Source organism: Nicotiana tomentosiformis, chromosome 1, assembly GCF_000390325.3.
Source record: "Nicotiana tomentosiformis chromosome 1, ASM39032v3, whole genome shotgun sequence".
Taxonomy (NCBI): domain Eukaryota; kingdom Viridiplantae; phylum Streptophyta; class Magnoliopsida; order Solanales; family Solanaceae; genus Nicotiana; species Nicotiana tomentosiformis.
This window is the reverse complement of record NC_090812.1, coordinates 76,263,025-76,285,620: the sequence shown is the minus strand read 5'-3', so window position 1 is coordinate 76,285,620 and position 22,596 is coordinate 76,263,025. Positions and strand designations below refer to the sequence as shown.

At 36.1% G+C, this 22,596-nt stretch overlaps 1 protein-coding gene across 4 annotated transcripts; it reads left to right on the top strand.

The window, feature by feature from the left end:
* Nucleotides 1-8,607: 8,607 nt before the first annotated feature.
* LOC104094341 (uncharacterized) lies at nucleotides 8,608-12,345 on the top strand. Of its 4 annotated transcripts, none has more exons than XM_033655661.2 (3): nucleotides 8,630-8,817; nucleotides 9,129-9,541; nucleotides 12,037-12,345. In XM_033655661.2, exons 1-3 carry the CDS (start codon nucleotides 8,695-8,697, stop codon nucleotides 12,062-12,064), a joined length of 564 nt encoding a protein of 187 aa, XP_033511552.1. In that variant the 5' UTR covers nucleotides 8,630-8,694; the 3' UTR covers nucleotides 12,065-12,345. The 4 variants fall into 4 exon arrangements, with proteins under 4 accessions (XP_009598559.1, XP_033511552.1, XP_009598557.1 ...); XM_009600262.4 differs by having other exon boundaries at nucleotides 12,030-12,345; XM_009600263.3 differs by lacking the exon at nucleotides 12,037-12,345 and adding an exon at nucleotides 11,409-11,714 and having other exon boundaries at nucleotides 8,631-8,817.
* Nucleotides 12,346-22,596: the final 10,251 nt, after the last annotated feature.

Below are 22,596 nucleotides of genomic sequence, written 5' to 3'. Positions count from 1 at the left end.
CCACAATAGAACCGCACCATATGTGCATATAACCACGAATCACAACTCCTCATAGCATAGAAGAGTAACTCACAGATCATTTCAGAACACGAATAAGCTTCACATCAACCGAAGGGCACATCCCTCAATAATAGCAGTATGGAGCCAATCAATCCGGCTCGGTGTAGAATACACATCCTAAATTGGTCCTACCAATGGGCCCCGAATCAACTATGGTTAGCCACCAATAGATAAACAACCTCCAAAAGTCCACAATGACGGAATCATAACACCTTCTATCATCTGGCTAGCTCCGGCCACAACTTCACAGTCCACCACCATGAAACAATCTGCTCATGAGAACTCCCAATCTTCAATTCCATAGGACACATGAATCACCCTATTTGATTCCACCTCCACTGCCCGAATGCCTAACACCTCTCTCATACACAATCCTCCCACGAGAAATACTTTGAAACTTCTTCCGTGCCACCTGGCAAAAATTTGAATATCAACAGTCGATCAACCAGGAGAGTGCCGCAATACCAGCGAAGTACCCATAAATCAAAACACACTGCCCCTTCTGAAATGTACAATCTCATCAAGTTATACCAGATAGTAATATCATTTACCTAGTCATCGAAAACCGTTCATGCTGCCTAAGAATTTATGTCCTTCCCTTCAAAACTGAACTGTGACCTGGTACATGTAAATCATATTCCCGCACAACACACCACATCTATTATGCCATCATGTGACAAGCATAATAATTCCATTATCAACTCTGAGTCACTAGCAAATTACATACCTTATTAGTCAGAAACCTCTGTCTTGCTTCTTTCTAGGAGAAAATCATAACACACAACACGCTCCGTACATCGGTAGAAATTATTCGGTTTAAACTATGGTAGAACCCATCCTGAACATTTTGAAAAATATTCGCACATAACCAAGCTATCTAATCTGAATTCCTCTAACTCCACCAAGCCACACAGGTTGCCAAATTCGAGAGCATTGCCACGAAGCACCTGTAGATACTAGCCACGTCATAAGTACACAAATAACCGATCATACCCATTACTGTGCTACCCCAACCTACTTCCAAACTATCCTATTTCCCCAAGTCCTTTCCAAATTGCCTTCAAATTGCTATTTTATTTCCTTATTAGAACACTACTATCCTTAACTAAAACTTGCCCCACAAACTCTAGCATAGAATCGCACCGCCCTAAGGCTTATAAGCCGCTGAATACCCCCTTTTTTATGTATTCCAAAGGTTCCACAACCAAACATGCTTACTCCAAAGAGACTTTATAGGAACCTAAAACCGTTTTCTTCACCTTCTTGATACTAAAATGCATAATTCACAATGATATGAGATGCAATGAGTCTCAACACCCTTCAATGCGACTCCCAGTTTTCTAGCCATATTTTATAAATCTTGAATCCATTGTAACCATTCTCGAATTAACCGACCAAACGGACCAAAATGACATGTGCCCCATAAGCACATCAACACCCAAGGGAATAAAGAGTAACCCTCACTCCTACGCAACCGAGCAAATTCCCACTCCATGTACACTACATTCTCTGTGAATAAACACTCAATTATTTTTTTTATAGTCCTCCCATAACCATAGGGTGTAATATAACTTGTATCCAGAAATTCCTTTACCCGAGTCAACCTCGATCTCGACCTCTGCAAGTCATAACTGATTCACTAGTATACCCCGAACCGAAACTAATACTACCCATAACCGTGCAATCAACTCGTCGATAGCAGACTCCCCCACTTAGCCTTAAGTTGCAATTATATAAAATTAGAACCCGTAAGGATTTCTCCTTCTCAATTACCAAGGTCTCGCACTGTTAACCTGCCAGACTTCTCGAAGTCTTTTATTAAGCCTTTCATAAACATCTTGAATCTCCAGCCAAAATTACACACACGACCTCCCACCGGGTAGCTAGTAATATTCCTCACAAAAGCTTCATCAACATCACGCCACCGCTAGCTGCACACAGGAGATAACCCACATGTGGAATTCCTTACTGACATCTCCCAATGACACTGCACTGAGTGCAACGACCACGAAATTCATAAATTCTCCTAAGTTCATGCTCGCCCACCATTTATATAAGTCTGCACTTTCCTTACTGACATCAACTGTACGTCAACAATACCTTTCGAACTCAAGTCATATTGCACCTGACACAATAATCAGATCTTCACGCCTCTATTCATTTCTACCATTTTCAATTTTTCCTTTGTACACTAACCATCACTCCAAATAGAGTCTGCAGGCCGATTCACATACTAACATGATTCCAAACCATTCTACACTTTCTCAAGGCGCACGACTACCCTACTAGTGAATTCATATGCTAATCTGCCACTCTTACTTCGGTTAAATCATCTCCTTTAAGAAACTTCTCAACCTCTACTTCTCCTACTTGACCTGCTAGTACTTCAACCACCGCGAAACACTTCCTGTTATGTCTTCCCTCATACTTTGCTACCCAACTGCTGCATCAAATCGAAATGTATTTCTGTCGTACCTGAACCAATAAAATGTTACCAACTCTAAGTCTCTTCAAAGATTATCTTTCCCGAGCCATCAACATCAAAATACCCATTCGCAACCACCATTACTACACAATCACTTACTCTTCTTGAGTTCAAATTTATTGACAGACATGAGAATTTAATTTGTCCCTAAATTTAACAACGTGAAAGATCCTTCAAAACATTCACACTCGAGACCGTACGTCACATCAAAATGAAAATCAAGCGCCCAATGGGTTTCCTTTACATTTCAAGGAAACACTTCTCGTCACATTCAAATCATCTTAACACATCCCGCAGTTACATCATACTTATCACAAAGCCATTCCACCGCTCATCGAGCCACGAATTCCACTCGTAGGGGCATTACCGGACATATGAGTCCAAATGTACAGGTTACAACTGAAGCTACCGAGCCAAAACTCCGGTTTAAACCTGGCTTCAAGTCGACTAGCCTATCACCAAAACACATATTACATATCTCGAACCTCGTTCATAGAATCACAAGCCGGCGATGCACAACTGATACCGAGCGCTCATGTGCGCATACGAGATGCGTAGAAGGAATTCAAAGAGTTGTCTCAAGCTGAATCATTTTCGCACGATAGAATACAAGAACGTGAAATTTTTCCTAAGGGTTCTGCAACCTCCAGAAGATAAGTACAGACGTCTCCGTACCGATCCGCAAAACTCTACTAAACCCGCTCATGACTCGTGAGACCTATGTAACCTAGGCTCTGATACCAATCTGTCACGACCCAAAACTAACCCCTGTCGTGATGGAGCCTATCGTGGAACTAGGCAAGCCGACTCATTTCCAAAACAAACAGATATTTTCATTTTAAAGATAATTTCAAGGTTATTTAACATAAACCTTCATTTAAAGAGTTCAAATCAAAGAAAATAGAAGCGCGGAAAAGAAAAGCCCGACATCGGGGTGTCACTAGTCATGAGCATATACTACAATCTGTCTAACAATATCAAGGCTAACTCAGCCCAGAAAATAGCAAAATACAACTAGAGGAAGATAAGAGGGAGAAGAGTAGGGGCTGCGATCGCCAAACAGCTACCTTGCTATCTACAAGAAAATCTGCAACCAGAACACTCAATAACCGCTACCATGTCCAGCTACACCTGGATTTGCACACAAGGTGCAGGGAGTAACGTGAGTACGCCAACTCAGTAAGTAACAACAATAAATAAAGACTTAGTAATAGTGACGAGCAATAAAACATAAAATGTTCATATCAGGAAATCTCAGTAAAATACCACATGCTTTTAAAATTAGGATTTGAATCAAACATCTCGTTTAAACCCAGTTCCAGTAAAAAAAAATCATTTTAAGACATTTTTTTTCCAACAGTTTTTCAAACAAAGGCTCAATGCAAAGGTGAGCAAAAATGATGAAATCATAAACAACCCCTCGAGCAAAATATCACTCATATACAGCCCCTCGGTCAAGCCTCACAGTCACACGTGCCACTCGGGCATACCTCACAATCATTCTTGCCACTCGGGCATACCTCATAATCACTCTTGCCTCCCAGTCACTCAGCACTCGGCACTCGGCACTCGCACTCAGTAGGTACCTGCGCTCACTGGGGGTGTGTACAGACTCCGGAGGGGCTCTTTCAGCCCAAGCGCTATAATCTGCACGGACAACTCACGTGCGATAATAATAAAGTATGCTGCAGGCGAGCAGCCCCGATCCACACTCATCCTCACAAATCAGGCCATCGGCCTCACTCAGTCATAAACCTCTCAAGCCACTCGGGCATTTCAGTAAAATAGGGCATTCAGCCCAAAACATTTATATGCATCAAAATAGAGTCATAAAACAGAGTTATGCGGTAAATAAGTATAAACATAACTGAGTATAGATTTTCAATCGAAAATAATGAGAGGATGGTAAGAAACAGCCCCTAAGGGCCCAAAGAGCATTGGCGCAAGGCCCAAACATGGCATTCAACCCAATTCATAGAAAATCTTTCTAAAAGATATAAGTATCAATGGTTTCAACAAAGTATGCAACTTTATAGTTGCTACGGGATAGACTAAGTCACAAATCCCCAACAGTGCACGCCCACATGCCCGTCACCTAGCATGTGCGTCACTAAAAAAACAGTAGAATGATACAAAATCTGGGGTTTCATACCCTGAGGACTAGATTTACAATCGTTACTTACCTCAAACCGGTCAAATCTCTAACCCGCAATGATATTGCCTCTGGACTCGGCCTCCAAATGCTCCGAATCTATTCACAATCAGTACAATACCATCAATACGCGCCAATGGGATGAATTCCACAAGAAAAACTACAAAATTAGACCAAAACCCGAAACTGGCTCACCCCCCTCCCCCCGGGCCTACACCTCAAAATCCGACAAAATTTACAAAACTAGAAACCTCATTCACTCACGAGTCTACCCATACCAATTTTACCAAAATCCGACCTCAACTCGACCCTAAAATCTACAAATCTTATTTCCAAATGTTTAAGTTCCAATCTCCGTTTTACACCTCAAAATCATGTAATCTAGCTGGATTATTCAATGATAATTCAATATTATGGAGTAGAAATAATCACAAGGGACTTACCTCAAGTTTTCCTTGAAAATATATCAAAAATCGCCTCTCCTCAAGCTCCAATTTGTCAAAAATGGCAAATGGGATGAAGTCCGTATTTTTTATGATTCTGTCCATACAACCTCGGTTCTGCCTCGATCTTGGCCTTCGATCCTGGCCCTCGATCCTGGTTCTCGATCCCAGGCCTTCGATCATGTCTTCGACCTGGCCTACGACCGTGACCCTCGACCCTGGGCTCGATCGTGGCCCTCGACCCTGAGCTCGATCATGGCTTTGATCGTGGCCCTCGACTCTGGGCTCGATCATGGCTTCGATCGTGGCCCTCGACCCTGAGCTCGATCTGGGCTCACATCTGGGCTCGATTTCTGGGCAGAAGAAAATTTCCGACAGAAGGAAATTGCAGCAACTGTTCTAGTTTAATCTTTGATCCGTTAACCATCTGAAACTCACCCGAGGCCCTCGAGACCTCAACCAAATATACCAACAAGTCCTAAAACATCATATGAACTTAGTCGAATCCTCTAATCACCTCAAACAACGCTAAAACCATGAATTACACCCCAATTCAAGCCTAATGAACTTTGAAATTTCTAATTTCTACAAACAACTCCGGAACCTATCAAATCACGTCCGATTGACCTCAAATTTTGTACACAAGTCCTAAATGACATAACAAAGGTATTCCAATTTTCAAAATCGGATTCCGACCCTGATATCAAAAAGTCAACCCCCAAGTCAAACTTCTCAAAAATAAAACTTTTGGCATTTCAAGCCTAATTCCTCTACGGACTTCCAAATAATATTCCGGACACGTTCCTAAGCCCAAAATTACCATACGGAGCTATTGAAATCATCAAAATTCAAATCCGAGGTCGTTTACACATAGGTCCATATCCAGTCCACTTTTCTAACTTAAAATTATCAATTATAAGACTAGTGTCCCATTTCACTCTGAGTTCCTTCCGGACTCGAACCAACTAAACCGATATAACATAATATAGCTGAATAACACAAAAAGAAGTAGGAATGGGAAAAACGGGGTTATAACTCTCGAAACGACCGATCGGGTCGTTACAGGACGTGCTTAAAAGTTAAAATATATTGTATTAAAAGTGCTTAGGAGGGTTAGTCATTATTATCTATATATATCCTACCCGTCTCTTAGCCTACATTACAACCCATGAAGATCTAATTGATCCTAGACTTTGCGAGTTTAAATTAGTAGAGACTTATATTATGGGAAAGCCTATGGTAAGCTTTGGGGGCACATGAGTTTCTTTGCGAGAGTGAGTGAATTCTTTCATTATGTGAGTCCTTAAATTATACTTGAATTCATATTTGAGTGCGCGGACTGATTACTATCTTTGTTTTATTGGTGAGGGCATATGCTTTACAGCGGGTTGGTAAGGAACTCGTATCTTTAGTTTGCACAAGAAGCGAATCACAAAGAGGAATATACTCGAGTCATCTTTTGAGGCTAGGATGTTAGAAAGAGTCACACAAATATTTTAAATAGTCTTGGCATCATTTTAAACCTTGAGGAAAAGTATAAATAGTGCTTATGCTAGGTTCTATGCATTGATATAAACCATTGTCATTGGTAGGATGCTTGGGTATATTTTAAAATGTGTTACTTGCCGACGTACTTAGTTTTAAGTTGCTCGAGGACAAACAAGAGTTTAAGTGTGGGGTGGTGATAAATAATAAAAAAATGTATATTTTTGAGTATATTTGCATATTAATTCCTGTGTGAGTCGCGGGAGATTACGTATTTTTTCAAGTGAAATATGCTCATTATGTATTTCTTATGTGTATGAACGAGTTTGGATGATAAATAAAGAAATATGACAATTTAACACAAAAGGAAGAGATGGAAAGAATTGGGAGCTCGTCCAATCTCGTGTGTGGCATGAAAACGGACACGAAAAGGGAAAAAACTGAAGGCACAAAACAGCGAAGTGAAGCAAAGGTATGGACCGCGTCGCGAACTGGAAAACTGCAAAAGCTGAGTCCGCGTTAATGGGCACGCGACGCACGAAGGCAGACGCGGATTCCAACTCTCCTATCCAATATTGGATTGTATTGGACGGCCCTCCACCCTATCTAGGTCATATAAATACATGCTAAACATGATATTTACATAACTTTGGAGGATGAGACACTACTTTAGGGTTACACAATACCTTTGGAGGCAAGAATATACTAGGAGCAAGGAGGAAGATTCAACCACGAGTTTTTTCTTTCTTCCTCCTGTTTTTTATTGTTGGTTATGAATTTTAGTATTGTATTTTCACATACTACTATGAGTAGCTAATTTATTATTTAGGGTTTTGATAGAACCTTTTGGAGGATGAATTCTTGTTAAGTTTGAATATAATTTAGCCTTTGAATTTATTTACTTGTTCAACTACGTGCTTATTTCTGTTGATTGAATGGCCATCAATTGACTGTGCCTATTTATTATGTATTGCTTGGGAAATGGTACATATTTAGGTAGTTGTTGAACAACGTCATTCCTAACATATATGAGGAATCAATACGACGGGTTTAAAGGTGGGTTTAGGAATAACAAAGCTTTGACGTGGTCATAGTGAGCGGTAAGATTGTGCCAGCTAGCGTAGTTCAGGAGAATATGTCTAGTAAATTTTTGTAGTTGCTTGGGAGAGAATTACGACACTTGAAGTGATCACGATCAGTAGAGAATAATTAGGCAAAATTATAAGAGACGTAGCGAGAAGGATTCCGACAATTGGGAAAATCATAACTCTAGACCTCCTTAATCTTGTCTCCGAACCTTAGTATCTTTAATTGTTAATTTACTATTTTAATTTGTTAGTTAACTAGTTAGAAATGAGAATCTTAATATTTATAACTTAGGAATTGTTCAAACTTGTCTTCTTGGTGATAATGAACAGTTGTAGCTAAACCTTAGTTCTCTGTGGGATTCGACTTCGGACTCTTAGACCGGATTATATTTGCAGTGACCGCTTATCTTTTTTTGGACTAGAGTTGGGCGTGATCAAACAACAACAAAAAACCTAGTAAATTCCCTATGTCCACGATCTATATATTAATGTGTATGGCTTTAATTGGGATTTTTGTAAGAGTCTATATACATTTGTATAAAATTTAATTTTTGATTTAGTTTCACGAAATATTTATTTGGTAAAAACTAACACCAATTTAAAATATAGGATTCGCCTTGTAAAGGAGAATTAGTTCCTTCCTATTCAGTGGTATAAGGTAGAGGACTTTTATAATTATGAATTCAAAATATAATAGTCATTGAAACTATGTGATTATTTATTGCATATTTATGTTTCAAGAGTGTAAATATTGAGTTTAGTTGAACTTATAGCGGACCTAATAAGCTTCGTCCGACACTTATGTAAGCAGTGACGTGGATAAACCTTATGCCCCTTACAACCGCAATGGTTGTGGGCCTTTAATGTAGTAGAGTGCTAGCCCACGCACATTTTAGGCCCAACCCACAGTTATACCCTCTTTCCCTACACAGAGACGCCATTGCTGAGAGTTCCGAATTACAGTGACTCATCAAAAGAATCATGGGAAGTCGATTAGGAAGAAGAGTTGTAAACTTCGCTAATCTTCCGATTAAGCTTCTCATGCCTTCCTCTTTCTCCAACATCACTGAGATCTCCCTCAAAACCATTCCCTCTGCTTCCAAGGTAACATCTTTTTTATTATAATATTTCACATTATTACTACTCCATCCGATCCCATTTTATGTTATGGTGTTTAGCTCGACAGATAGTTTTTTAAAAAAAAGACTTTTGAAACAAGCCATATATATTTGTGTGGCTATAAATATATCTTATTAAGGTAAAATAAAAAGTTTTAAGTTGTTTCTAAATACAATGGCAACCCATCAATCCCAACATAAGCTATTTGAATCTTCACTATCTATTTTGTTCTATTCAATAATAAGCGATTCTCTGATACTAAAGATTTTAAATATTTCTTGGAATTTTATGTATAGATTGAGATAAAGAGGGTATTGGAGTCATTGTACGGCTTTGAAGTTGAAAAGGTCCAAACTTTAAACATGGATGGAAAGAAGAAGAAGAGAGGCGGGCTATTAATTGCTAAACCAGACTACAAAAAAGCTTATGTTACACTTAAGAACCCTTTGTCTATATCGAGGGATCTTTATCCTATACGAATGATCGAAGAGGAAAAGAAAAATATGAGCAAGAAATCTAAGTCTAGCATTGTTGAGGATGACGAGCCTAAGAAGATGCATTGGCTTGACGAGAAGAGAGACACGAGGAGTAGTTCAGAGAGGAGATTCAGTCGTGGTCGTGATCGTGAACGTGGTGGTGAACGTTCTTCGGATGTTGGTGCTGCAGCAGCAAAGTTCCCTTGGAGCAGTATGAGGTCTTATGCTCCTAGGTAGATCATCTATTTTCTTTGGAATAATTTGAATTTTCTTGGAAATGTTGTTAGTTTAATTTTGAAAAGCTATATGGAGTTCTGTGGTTTTATGTTAATTATATATTGGAGGCATGTAAAACTTTCCCAGATGAGCTGCTTTCCAGTATTGAATCAAACTAATATTCAAAGATGTAGTCGTACACACTTTGTATAACGGGGAAAGTATTCTTTGGAAGAAGTAGCGGTGATGTACTTATTTTATGTTCAATCTTGAAATAGGTATTAGAAAGTTCAGGATATCTTTTACTGATGGAATAGTCAAAGCTAAACAAAAACACTTGATTGGAAAAGAAATTCAGCAAATTTAAGTGAATTTGTGACTGCTGCACACGATGGAACTGTGAAATGATCAGGTAAATGTGCCATTGAGAAAGAAACTGATTATGTTACAAACTAGAAAAGCAAATAGTCTGATACTTTATGTTTCTGTTTGAAAATGACTACGAATTTGTGGGAATAAATTGTGTATGCAATTTGGGTCTAGGTTAGACCAGTCTTCTATATCCAGAACAAAGAAATGGTAATCTTGCCAGTTTCGTGTATCAGATATGAGAAAAACCTCAAGTTTGGGAATCTCAGGATATGAGCTGCCTTCAATGAGAGCAGCTCTACATTATTATAATATACTCGCTTTCGTCAGTTTCTTCGATGTCCAATTTTCCACGGAAAGACCTAATCTTTTAATCTTCCTCCATTCAAATGTTCAGCCTGATAAATTTCTTATGTTAATTGTAAAATGGTCTTTTGTTTCTAGTTTCTTTTTGGTGTATGCGTGAGGTCCCTCTCCGTATAGGGGATTTGGCTCCTTTTGTTGAGAATCATATTTTGGTGTAGGTTCTCTCTTTTTGGCATACGGCTTGTATACAGGGTTTCCCCTAATTGTTAATAAAAAATTATACCTTATCAAAAAAGGAAAAAATTCTTATGTTAATTGTTTATATTTTTCATATTCCTGTGGTAGCTCATTGTCGTCTCTCCGAAACTCTTGCCTCTTGGATTTTTGCTTTGGCAAGTTTTTTTCTTCTTTAAGCGACTTGACTTCCTTCTTTGTATATGACCACCTACTCTCCTTCCTGAGTAAACATCCCCTGCTATATGATCCTTGCATTGCATTGCTACCCTCATCTTCACTTGCTCGAAGAGCCCAATATGCAAGTCTCTCTCTTTGCAGATTCCGACATGTATGAGCATCTCTTTGCAGATTCCTCTTTTTAATGGCTTCTTACATCCGTTCTAGGCTTTTCTTTTAATTCAGTTGTTCCATTTTCATCCGTACTGCATTTTCAACAAAAAGTTGTCTACTTGCACATGTGAATACATTAGCTTGAAATTCTGTGGTGTTCGTTTTCTCTTGGAGTTTCCACTATGTCTTATGGCCATTGGTACATGAGTTGTTAGAGCTTTCCATAGTGTCTATTATGCTTGTCTTATGGGCACAGTTCAATAGCAATTTGTGTGGTCCCATCTATTTAGGATCACAATTTAGCCATGACAATAATTAGATACTATGTGTCTATTATTTTTTTAAAGATCGAGGTCATTAACTTCTATTTCATTGTCTATTATCTTCTACTACTATATTTTCCTGATCTTCTGCTTCATTATCTTTATTTTGCACCTACTACTCATAATGCATGATACATACCAATGATTTCAGGGTTCTTTCCTTAGTGTACTATTATTCCTCAAGAAGTGGTTAATTTATAGAGCGGGAACATCATAGAATCACTTGTTTTCTTACTCATAACTTTTCCTGGATGAATTTTCACTAAATATCTTCCAAGAAATTGAACTGTAGTGTCTTCTAACATCCTGAATGTTTCAGTCTGTGAGATTGCATTCACTTGATTTAAGGACTGTGATGGTGTTGTACCTGATGGAAGGGCGGAAATTGTGGAAAATTCATTCCTGATAAAGGACTCCTCCATTATTCTTTTCTCTGTTTTCCTTCACAGTATAGGAAGAGAGTTGTGGTAAGTTCATCAGTTTAGAATTGATTTAACCAAGTATAAAGGATTTCTTTTTATAATCAAGAAATCCCGGAGGACCAGTGGGAACAATGGACTATGTATAAAGGATTTTTATGGGCAACACTAGCTTTATTTTTTAAGAATCGGGCTTCTGTTTTTTCCCTCTTTCTTATTAGAGTAATTTCCATTTTCTCCTTTGCTTCTTTATGTTGTTAGTTTGTTTCATGTCTTGTGTGTTGCAGCAGCGTTTTTTTTTTTTCAAAAATTAAGCTTAATTGCTGTCATGGAAGTAAAGGCAATATGATGATTTTTGTGAAATGTATGAGATTACTCTAGCTTGATAAGTAATTTGTTTTGACGTTGTCTTGTTTGGTAATAATTTCTTGCAAGAATAGATTTTTAGTTAGTATTTATGCTATAATAGTACTTTTCTTTTCTTAGCTTTTCCGCATGTGACTTTTGTTTTCGACTTCTAGCTGGCAGTATTTTGTTTCTGTGGATACCTATGTGATTGGTCATGATGAGAGGAAATGATGGAAATGGTGTATAATAATGGCTACGGGACTTTACATGCCCCAAATGGTTACTGTTAGCAAAAGAATAAAAATGTATACAACAAGACTCTTAGTGTCTGCTTTGGATAAGAATATTTAAGTATTGATTTGGTTGTGTGAGAGACGGAGAGTAAATGTACTTTTGCTCTATACTTGGTGTATGTTCGGCTAAATCTTATGTTCGGTTTATTGAAGGATCGCAGACACTATAAGTCAATATAGTTTTTATTCGACTAAACCAAATAACCTTTCCTCTACACTGATCTAATTCAATATGATCCCTGCAAATCTATTTTCTATTCTTGGTCAAATTAGTATAACAGATGAGATACTCGTAGTTAATCATATAAGAATCTGTTCCAACATCTACTAGAGACTACATTCGTATGAGGATCTTTGCACCCTGCCACTGTTATATAGATTTCTGTACTGATTGCGTAGAGATTCCTTCGGGGGTTTGTTGCAATTGATTTACCTCAGTCCTCACCATTCTGATCTACATAGCATATTTGATAGTGTTTCTCAAGACTCGATGCAGTATGGATAAGGGTGATTCTTGGACGCTAGTCCATGTAAAATCGACTAATGCAAATGCGTAGTATCCAATATCTAGGAGAAATTGCCTTGGACATGAGTTGGTGTGTTGGAGTTCCATCCGTTGCTAAAGTGAGAATTTGGCACTTCAACTTGAATGGTTTGGCGCAAGCTGTCTTACATCTTCATTCCATACTCCCTCATATACTCTTTATGGATCACTAAATTAACACAAACTGACCATACGCGTTAGCTGAATTTTCTGGGTATACGAGGGAAAGAAGAGGAATACTTATTTGGCCTATTGGAGATTTTGCATACAGTAATGTAAAGTTGTAAACAATGTAACAGAGTCTACAGACTTAGCTCGCACTGTCCCATTTCCTTGTGGAGCAAATGAGTCGGTGGACTCAGATTGGTCTTTAGTTTGGAAATTACAGGAAGATCTTTGATTTGTTGATAAAGCTCATATATCTGGTAGGTTCATCACATGGTTTTGTGCCTTGCGTTTCTGTAGGTTCATTCTCTGGATGGAGTTGACCCTTCCCCATTTTTTTTCTTGTTATGGGGTTATCAGGGATATTATGTTAATATCTATGTGTTCTTACTTTAAACTTCTTAACCCCCATTTTTAGGAATTTTAGGGAACTTAGGAAGGGTGAATACGAGTAGAGTTGCTAAAGTAAGTAAACTATATTATTCAAAAATCAGCGCTAATGAAGTGCTGTAATTCACAAAAGTTTAAAGGCATCATCCCGGTTACAAGTGAAGGGAGCCTGTAACTTCCTAAAATTCTTCCAGATTATTTACTAAAGTCTAAATAAGCTAAACATACTGTCTTCGAAGAAGAGTACATTTGTTGAAAATGTAATAGTTTGGATAGACCGGCCATGTTGTATGGAGCCGAATGTTGGTCAGTCAAGAAATCTTATGCCCAGAAGATGAAAGTAGCAGAAATGAGGATGTTGCGGTGGATGTGTGGGCATTAAGATTAGGAATGAATATAGTAGGGACAAAGTGGATGTGACTCTTGTGAAAGAAAAGTTGAGGGAATCGAGGCTGAGATGTTTTGGTCATGTGAAGAGGAGAGACGCTAATGTCCCGGTTAGGAGGTGCGTGAGGTTGCCTGTGGCGGATCAGAGGAGGGGTAGAGGAAGGCCTAAGAAGAACTGGGGTGAGGTGATTAGGCAGGACATGGCTCTGCTCCAACTTACCGAGGACATGACCTCGATAGAAAGGTGTGGAGGTCGAAAATTAGGGTGGTGGGTTGATAGACATTCTAGAATTTTGCCTTGTCTTACCGGTAATAGTAGTACTTGTCGGGTGCCTTCCTATTCCTAGTTCCTTGTTTCTATACGGTATGTCAGTTTTAGCAGTAGGATTGGCACTATTCTTGTAGTTTCATATTCCTGAATCTTTGTCATTATTCGTTGTATTATTTGCTTATACTGTCTTATTATATTGTTGTTGCTATTGTTTCTCTATTGCTCCATTTTTTTTACGTTCTTGAGCCGAGGGTTTTTCGGAAACCTCTCTAGGAGTAAGGTCTGTGTACACACTACCCTCCCATTCCCAGACCCCACTTGTGAGATTCCACTAGTTTTTTGTTGTTGTATAAAGGATATGAATCTTTGTTTGGCCACAGTTTTTATTAAACGTGTCTTTGGAGTTTGTGGATGGAAGTGATGTACTCTTTACTGGTTAGGGGTTCAGTAGGTGGCTTCTTAAATTCCAGTAAAGTGCAGGGTCTATTGACAGCCGCAACTAACAGTTGCAGGACTAGGAGAATGTTGTCTGCGACAGATTGACTTCAGCTAAAATCATGCAAATAGAAGTTTCAGCGAAGTGATCATTTGTAGCTTAGACGAATATATGTGTGTGTCTGTTGAAATCGCGGGATAAATCTGTTTACCTTCTCATTTTATACCACCAGCCAAATGCTTGGGTTTCTTTATGTTTATGGTCAGGGTAAACCTATTGTTCATTGTCCAACATAGAATTGTGACCTGTATATCTAAATTCAATTCGAGCTTGGTAAAGTAGTGGGCTGTAGATTATGAATGGGGATATTTTGGCATTAATTTCTTTCCCCAGGTTATAACAAATTCCCATGGTTAATGTGGTCTATGGTGTCCTACAGCCAAGTGTCTTGATCTGTATTTGTCTTCTAATTCCTAATCATACTCCCGCCTATGGCATGGATGAATTGGATTCCTCCGTTCTTAACCAAACTGTCTCAGGTTTGAGCCTTGGAAATGGCATCAGGTTTGAGCCTTGGAAATGGCAATAAATTCCTGTTAGGAAGCGCTTTTTCTTTTAACGAGTGTTACACCACATGAATTCCCGCAAGTGTGTTTCAAGACATATGTGTATTTGTGGTTACGCGACTTACCGGGTGATTGATTTGGTTTTGGGTGAGTTTTGGATTGATTTAGGAAGTTTAGTCCCTTGGTTTCAAGACATATGTTGCTTGAGTAAAGAAAGAATGACAGAACAAAGTTGATATAGGTAGGCACTCATCCTTCCAATTGATCTAAGACATTCGAGCTTAAGTAACTCCATTCACTCAAAAGAAGAAGAGCTTCATCCAAACAGAGATTTGCCTTACAAAATTTATATCTATCTATACTATATATTAAAAGTACGAATGCCCTTAACGAAAAGTCGTTTGTCTTTTTTACCCATGGGAGTGTGACTCAGTTTAAATTGAGTTTCAAAGTTAAGATGTGTAATAAAATCATGTGGTTAAAAGGTTGAAGTGTGGGAGTGCTAATGCATAAAAGGATTTAACTTATATTTACTGGGAGTAAGAATTTTATTACTACCAATCAGGGGCGGATCTATGTATGGAATTGGGGGTGGCACGCCACGATAAAGTTTTATATACATATTAGTATTTTTCACAAAAACGCCTACATAAGGAACAAGTGGCACCCCAAGTCACAAAATGACTGAAGGTGCCATGGTTGAAGTTCTGAAATTCCATGCACAACACCCGGGATCCACTCTCCAGATGCTCTCATTGTTCCCTTTTAGCCTTTATTTTCTTTATGTTTTTTTTGTTAATTTTTCTTATTTGTTTCATCTTAAATATTCACTTTTCATATACAGTTCCAATTTTATTATTTATGTTCCTTTTGTTAATTTCTCTTATTTTTTTCATCTTAAATATTCAGTTTCTTATACAATTCCAATTTTATTATTTATTTATATTATATATTTGCTTCCTTTGTCTTTTTCTGGATGCTCGTATTTTATTTGGATGGATATAATCTAATCATTTTCTTTTTATTCATATAATGTTATTTTATTAATTATAATTTTTTTATAGTGATGCATCAAAGACATAATATAATATTAATCAGCTACATGTAGATGGAAGGGGTGTATCACATATTCGTTTATGCATAAAACAAATTTTAAATTGGATTGAATAAATTCAAAATGAATCGAATCGAACCAAAGTAATTCAAAACGGATCGAATCGACTGAATGTACACCCTAATTCAATCTTCTTCACTAATGGTCGTTTTACATTAAAATAGTGACACCCGTAACCATCAAATCCTGAATCCGCCTCTGCTATCAATATATTTTTAGCTTGTTGTAGTTACCTATTTTCTCATTTGCCTTGAGGGGCAATCTTCTTACTTAAGGTATGCTAACAAGTCAAAGGTAGATTTTGGGTCCAGAATTACATCTACTTTTTGCATATGATTCCCTTTTTCTCGTAGGCGGATCTAAGATTTAAAGGTGACGAGTGCTAAATTTTCTTTAATGTACACTTTATAATAACTAATATATAGTTAGTTCGGTTCATTTTTTTTTAGTTTATTTGGGCAATTTAAGAGGTACTTTATTTGCAAATATGAAAATTACATCACTTTTCCAGGCCATACTTATGGAATTTTCACCATGTATGTTGTTAATGTCGTATGAAAATTACATCTCAAAAATCAAGAAGAAAATGTAATTAGCATTTTAAAGAAGGAATCACACTTTTACTATTAACAATACAAATAAAACCATTATTTTCACTAGGGGACTATATGTTTTTGTATGCTAAAAATAAATTTGCACAAAGTAAAATAAAATCCTCATAAGTAAATGTAGAATTAGATAAACTACAAGATACCAAAACTATAATCATAAATCTCATGTTTTTCTAGGTAATGCTTGCGAAATATTCATCATAATTTAATAGTAAAGAGATTTAAATTGTATATAACAATCATAGAATAGCACAATTTTTTTAGAAAAAGAAATTATAAAATTAAATTTGATCTCAATCTAAATATCAAGACCCAAATTTTTTATTTTGAAAGAAAAAAACTAAGAGATTTGAGATTAAGAGAAATGCTTATTTTATGATTTTTTTAAATTTTGGAGGCTCTTTTTTGAGTGTTCGTGCTAAAGATCACAGATAAAATAATAAAATAGAAGAAAAAATATAAAAATAAAATGACCAAGAGGAAATTGGGATGTTGCCAAAAAAAAAATGATTGGGACAAGAAATAAAAAGCACAACGAAAATTCGAACGTGAATTTTAGACATAAAAGAAGCTTTCAAAAAGGTCTACCAGCCACCTTTGTCTAGTTTGTGACTGGGGTGGCAGGATCAAATGTTTAACCTAGTTTAAAGATATTTTTATATAAATATATGATAATTTTACCAACCGAGCGGGTGCCATACCACCCCACCCTAAAGGGTGGATCCGCCCCTGATTTTTCTTCATACTTATCAGCCACTGAGGTGAAATTTTGTTCTGCGTCTGTATGAGCAGGCATATGAATATGTGGTTAATTTAAACAAAGCAACTGTCCTTTTAAACCAAAAAATCCTGTCGGGGAGGAGAAAACTGTAATTTGTCATGAGTTAGGTGATATTAAAATTTGTGATGGAGCTATATACTCTCTCTTTTACCAGCTGTGCAGACGGAAGCTCTAAAAATACATGATTTGTTATATTAAGCATAGGATAAATGCAAATATTTGAGCTGTGCAACTCCATCATCTACAATGTGTTGATTTCAATTACATGATTCTCTATGTAAGGAAATTACTTTCTTGAACGTTAAGAACAAGCTGCTTTACAAAATTGTAGAATATGAGGTTAATTCAGTGTCAGTAAAATGTGTGGTTTGCTGGAGGAATAAACAATTTGGACATCAAAGGTACTTACATGCAATTCTGTTGTCCTAAATATGCTCTGGTTTGGAAATATAGTGATACAAATGTTTTCTTTAGTACTTTAGGAATTAGCTAAATTACAGGAACTCACTGCTACCTTTTTTTTCCAATGCTGAAGTTTGGGAGCTATATCTAAAATTTATTGATGATTAGAACAGAGTTAGACATCAAACCTCTGTCTAGAAATCATATTAACATTGGGAAAAATAGAATCCCTATTTTTGTTGAACATAATGGATTTGTTAAAGTTTAGACGATTTGCATCATGCTAAGAAACCGAAGAGCAACTATCACTAAAAGAAATAAGGTTTTCAGTAACTACGTTCTGTAGCGACCTCTTCGCTATGTGAGTAGCGAAATCTGTTTTGTAGTTTTGTGGCAATCACAATCAACACAAAAGCTAATTTGTTTTATTATTAGTTTTTATTGCGAGTCGCCACAAAAAGATTTGTAGTTCATACAACAGTAAATACACACAACAAATTTGCAGTAATAAGTTTTAACCTACGGCAAGATTTTCTTTCCCAACTCGGATCTGCAATAGGGACAAGACCGGTCTTTTAAAAGCCATTCTAAAATGCAAACTCCATGGTAGACGTGAGAACACTGGTTAATACAAGAAACAATACAACCTATAAAAAATTCTTCCCTACAAATCGAACACATATCCAATAAATTAGAATCCTCAAATGTGTTTGCCTCAAATCTCATCTTCTTTATTCCTACTTCTTTCTGTAGATCTTCAAACTTCGCAATCCTTGAATTCACCTCTCCAAGAGTTCTTTCCCATGTTTTGCGATTATAATCTTCGCTCATATTGTTATATATCTCTATAAATTCCGTTTGTGGAAAATAAGTAATTTTTGTAATCCCCAAAACCATATACTTACTTTCATTAGAAATATTCAGAGTTGCACAATCCAACATGCTCCTTGCGAACTCCACGACTTTTGAAATCAACGTGTCTTTATTTTCCAATGTTGCAGTAGTCGCAACATCTCTATACGTTACACCTTTCCACTTTAACTTGTGATCTAAAGAGAAAGGAACATTCATCAAAAATATTATTTTCGATACAATGTCCGATGCATCATCTGATAAAATATCATCGTAAGGAATCCAAAAGACGTATTCAGCTTTGTGATCTATGAGATAAGAAGAAGAAGTCAATTTTGAGGAACGGCGCTTAACAAGAACAGTAACCTTAAGTGGAAAACCAACAGTGTTACGAGATGTTTTGTTAATATCCAACTCACACATATTTGCTCTTAAACGTGTACCTCCGCCGAATGATTGTGAACATGTAACGCAGACATCAGTACCAGGATCCTTGAACGTGGAACATGGATTTTGGGTTAATTCTATAGCCGCAATCAAATCGGTTAGAGTTGATAGTTTCAGCATAGTTGCTGAGATAGACCGATGGCAAATTGTTGCTTAAGTACAGGGGCGAAGCTATGTTGGCCCAAGAGTGGTCAACTGAACATACTTCGCCGAAAAATTATACTACGTATAAGGTAAAAAATAGACTTTAAACACCCTTACACAGCCCACTGACAAAAGGTATTCAAAATTTCAACGCCCTTATTGAATTTTCTGATTTCGCTACTAATTGAGTAGGCTTAAGAGTATAGTGGGTGGTGCAAAAGAGGGAGCTGTTGCTTTTATAATTAACGTAAATATCATAATTCGATAGGGACTGGTTTTTCGAATCAAAGAAGGAATTGGCTTTGTTCTTAATTCATTAAATATTGTTTCTCTCACTTCTTTTTTTTAATCTCCACGTTGTGGTGGTTTCCGCCGTTTTCTTTAACAAATTACTACTCCATCTATTTTCAAACTCATTCTTCCGAGCCATAATAATTGATTTTTTTTTTATGTTTTCACACAGATTAAAAAATTCACCTTTTAATTTTAATTAGCAATAAAATTTACCATATTAACCTTTACTATTTTTTCACATAAACACCCCTAACACATACTCCAATATTATTTACTCCAAGGGCAATGTAGGAAAAACATAATTAATTCATTCTTGAAATCTGAAAAAATCACTTATTTTGGACCACAAAAAAAGACCAAAAAATCACTTATTGTGGACCAGAGAGAGTACTATTGTAATAATTAAATCAGGAAATTACACCCAATGACTTTGAAAATTGATGGTCTTGATTTTTTTACCCTCGCTTGTCCTACGGGTAAATCTTTAGGGTCAAAAGTCAAAAGTATTGTCTATGGGGCAAGCGAGGGACAATATTTGTTAAAGTTGAAGTTCTATTCACGAGACAAGTGAGGTCAAAAAAATCAATCGTGGCATCGAAATGTCCTATTTGTGCAAATCACCTTAACTAACCAAACTTTCTGAAACGTCTGATTTTTTTTTTATCTTTTGATTTCAAATTATAACTTTGACAAAGTTTGTTTGATCAGTACTTTTATATATTTCCATTAAACACAATCCTTTCTTATATGGTAATAGCAATTACATAAATTTAAATAGATATTTACCAGTTTATATTGAAATGACAAATCAATGAGCATTATATGAGCTACATATTTTGATTTTATAGGTTAAATATGAGAAATTTCAATGTAAAGACGGTAAATACAAAACAAGCAGAATCTAAAAGTTGGAACATACTGTCAAAAGAAAGATATATCCTAAAGAAGTGTTGTGCCGCCTCTAATTCCAAATTTCCAACTAGATACTGAGCCCAGGGGCGGAGTTAGGTGAGTTGACCCTCGCCAAAAATTAGACTATGTATATGATGTTAAATATTATTTTTCATGTATATATTAGATATTAAAATCCCTTAACTTCTTTGCGTGTTAATTTTATTTTTTGAATCCCTTTGAAGAAAATCTTGTTTCTGCAACTGACTGGGCCTAGAGTGTTTAAACAATACGAAAGTGATTAAAGTGACAATTTCATCGATCGTCCCTTTTGTATCAACAGTTTAGTAAATGATCCTCTTTTTATTTTTTTTTGTAATTGATGATCTTTTATACCATGATCTAAATATTCTTTTGAACAAATTAAAAATTTTATGATAAAACGTTAAATTATAACCTAAAATTTTATAAACTATTGTAAACGTTAAACTAAAATCTAAATATTTTGTAAGCAAACTAAAAATTACATGAGCAAACATTAGACTAGAATCTAATATTATCCGAAAGGAATAATTTCTCAAGGGCTTATTTGCACATCTTTTTTAGAATAGGGACAAGATCTAAACAATAGACATTTTCGTAAATAGGCCGTGATTAAACATCAGATTGAAACAGTTCTATTTCCGATAGGCCCATAATTGAAAGGGCTGATTAAGTTTCTGAAGCCTGGTTTCTATACTTGACAGTATACTTTTCTAACAGGCCTAGCTTCCTTTCTTTAGTGGGCAAAGATCATATTTAGCCCGCCGCCGAAACTATTAATATTCGCTAAAATAAAAAGTATATAAAATTTATATATTTTTTGTATATATATATATATATATATATATAAAATATATATATCTTTCGTCTATTATTTTAAGAGCAGATATACGATATCATTTTCACTTTTTATTTTTATCTATTGAAGCAGTTGACGATATATGATTGAAAACATGAAATATTAAGCTTAGCCCAGATAAAGAGAACAATGAGGCTGTTAATTTAAAGCCCGTTTATAAGGTGAGCCAATTCCCTAATTTATTTCCATTTCAACTTCTTCTTTTTTTCTTTTTTTTTTTTAAACTTTTCCATTTCAACACAAATCGTTACTAATTTGATATCATTACTTTTTTTTCTTTAGTATTTTCATCTTAGCTTTTTTACCCTTGTATTTTTCAAACTTATTTTTAAAATATTTTTCTCGTGTCGGGAGTTTATTGGAAACAATCTCTTTACCTCACACAAGGTAGGGATTAGGTTTGCATACCCTCCACCCTCCCCAAACTCATACTGAGTATGATGTTGTTGTTACTGTATATCTAGCAATTAGTAAGAGTTTAATTTTGGCAACAATTCCATTTCAACTCTTGCAACACAATTAAAATTGTAAAGTTTAAACCTATTTTTTAATCTTAAAAACAACCAAAAGAACTCAAGAAAAAAGAACTATCATTCTGTACTTTTATCATAGTATTCCACCTACTTGAAAATACTGAGAGAATATCAGCATTTATGCATTTTTTTAGTCGTGAAAGAAATAAAAAGATGTGAGTTCATATTGTGACAAAGTATAGTTTCCCGTTCAATTTTTTTTTCCACCGTTCTATATAATTAATAATGATAGCACATGCCAACAAAGTAAAAGCATGGTCGAAAAAGATTGACACACTAGTGTTTAAAATAAATTGCCAACTGCCAAATAGATTAAAAAAATAATAATAGTAGCTAGTCTATGCTTAGGATTCTACAACTATTGCTACTAAATAATGGTTATGTCCTTTCTTTAAATTGAAATTATACCCAAAATTAACCAAAGCCGGCGTTGAATGTTCTCTTGTTTCCTTCCTACTTCTTAGTCTTAATAATAGAGTATGGCAGCCAAGAACTCAAGAAATATTGCCATTTGCATTCGCAAGTCAAAAGGGTCACATACTTTTGAGAAGAATATCTCTTTTATTCTTCTTCTTCCACGAGGAAAGCAAAATTTTGTTCTTTATACCATGATTGATTTTGATTCTTTCTATGATAATTGTATCTTATTTTCCTCTGATCAAATACACCTTTTTTAATTGAATAGTTATTATACAAAAAGGATAAAGATTAGTATATT

Excerpts from the sequence above, each read along its gene's own strand:
- LOC104094341 (XM_009600262.4), top strand. The coding sequence starts at position 8,695 with ATGGGAAGTCGATTAGGAAGAAGAGTTGTAAACTTCGCTAATCTTCCG. Across the intron at positions 8,818-9,128 it reads CCATTCCCTCTGCTTCCAAG|ATTGAGATAAAGAGGGTATT; the intron begins GTAACATCTTTT and ends TTTTATGTATAG. Across the intron at positions 9,542-12,029 it reads ATGAGGTCTTATGCTCCTAG|CTGGCAGTATTTTGTTTCTG; the intron begins GTAGATCATCTA and ends TTCGACTTCTAG.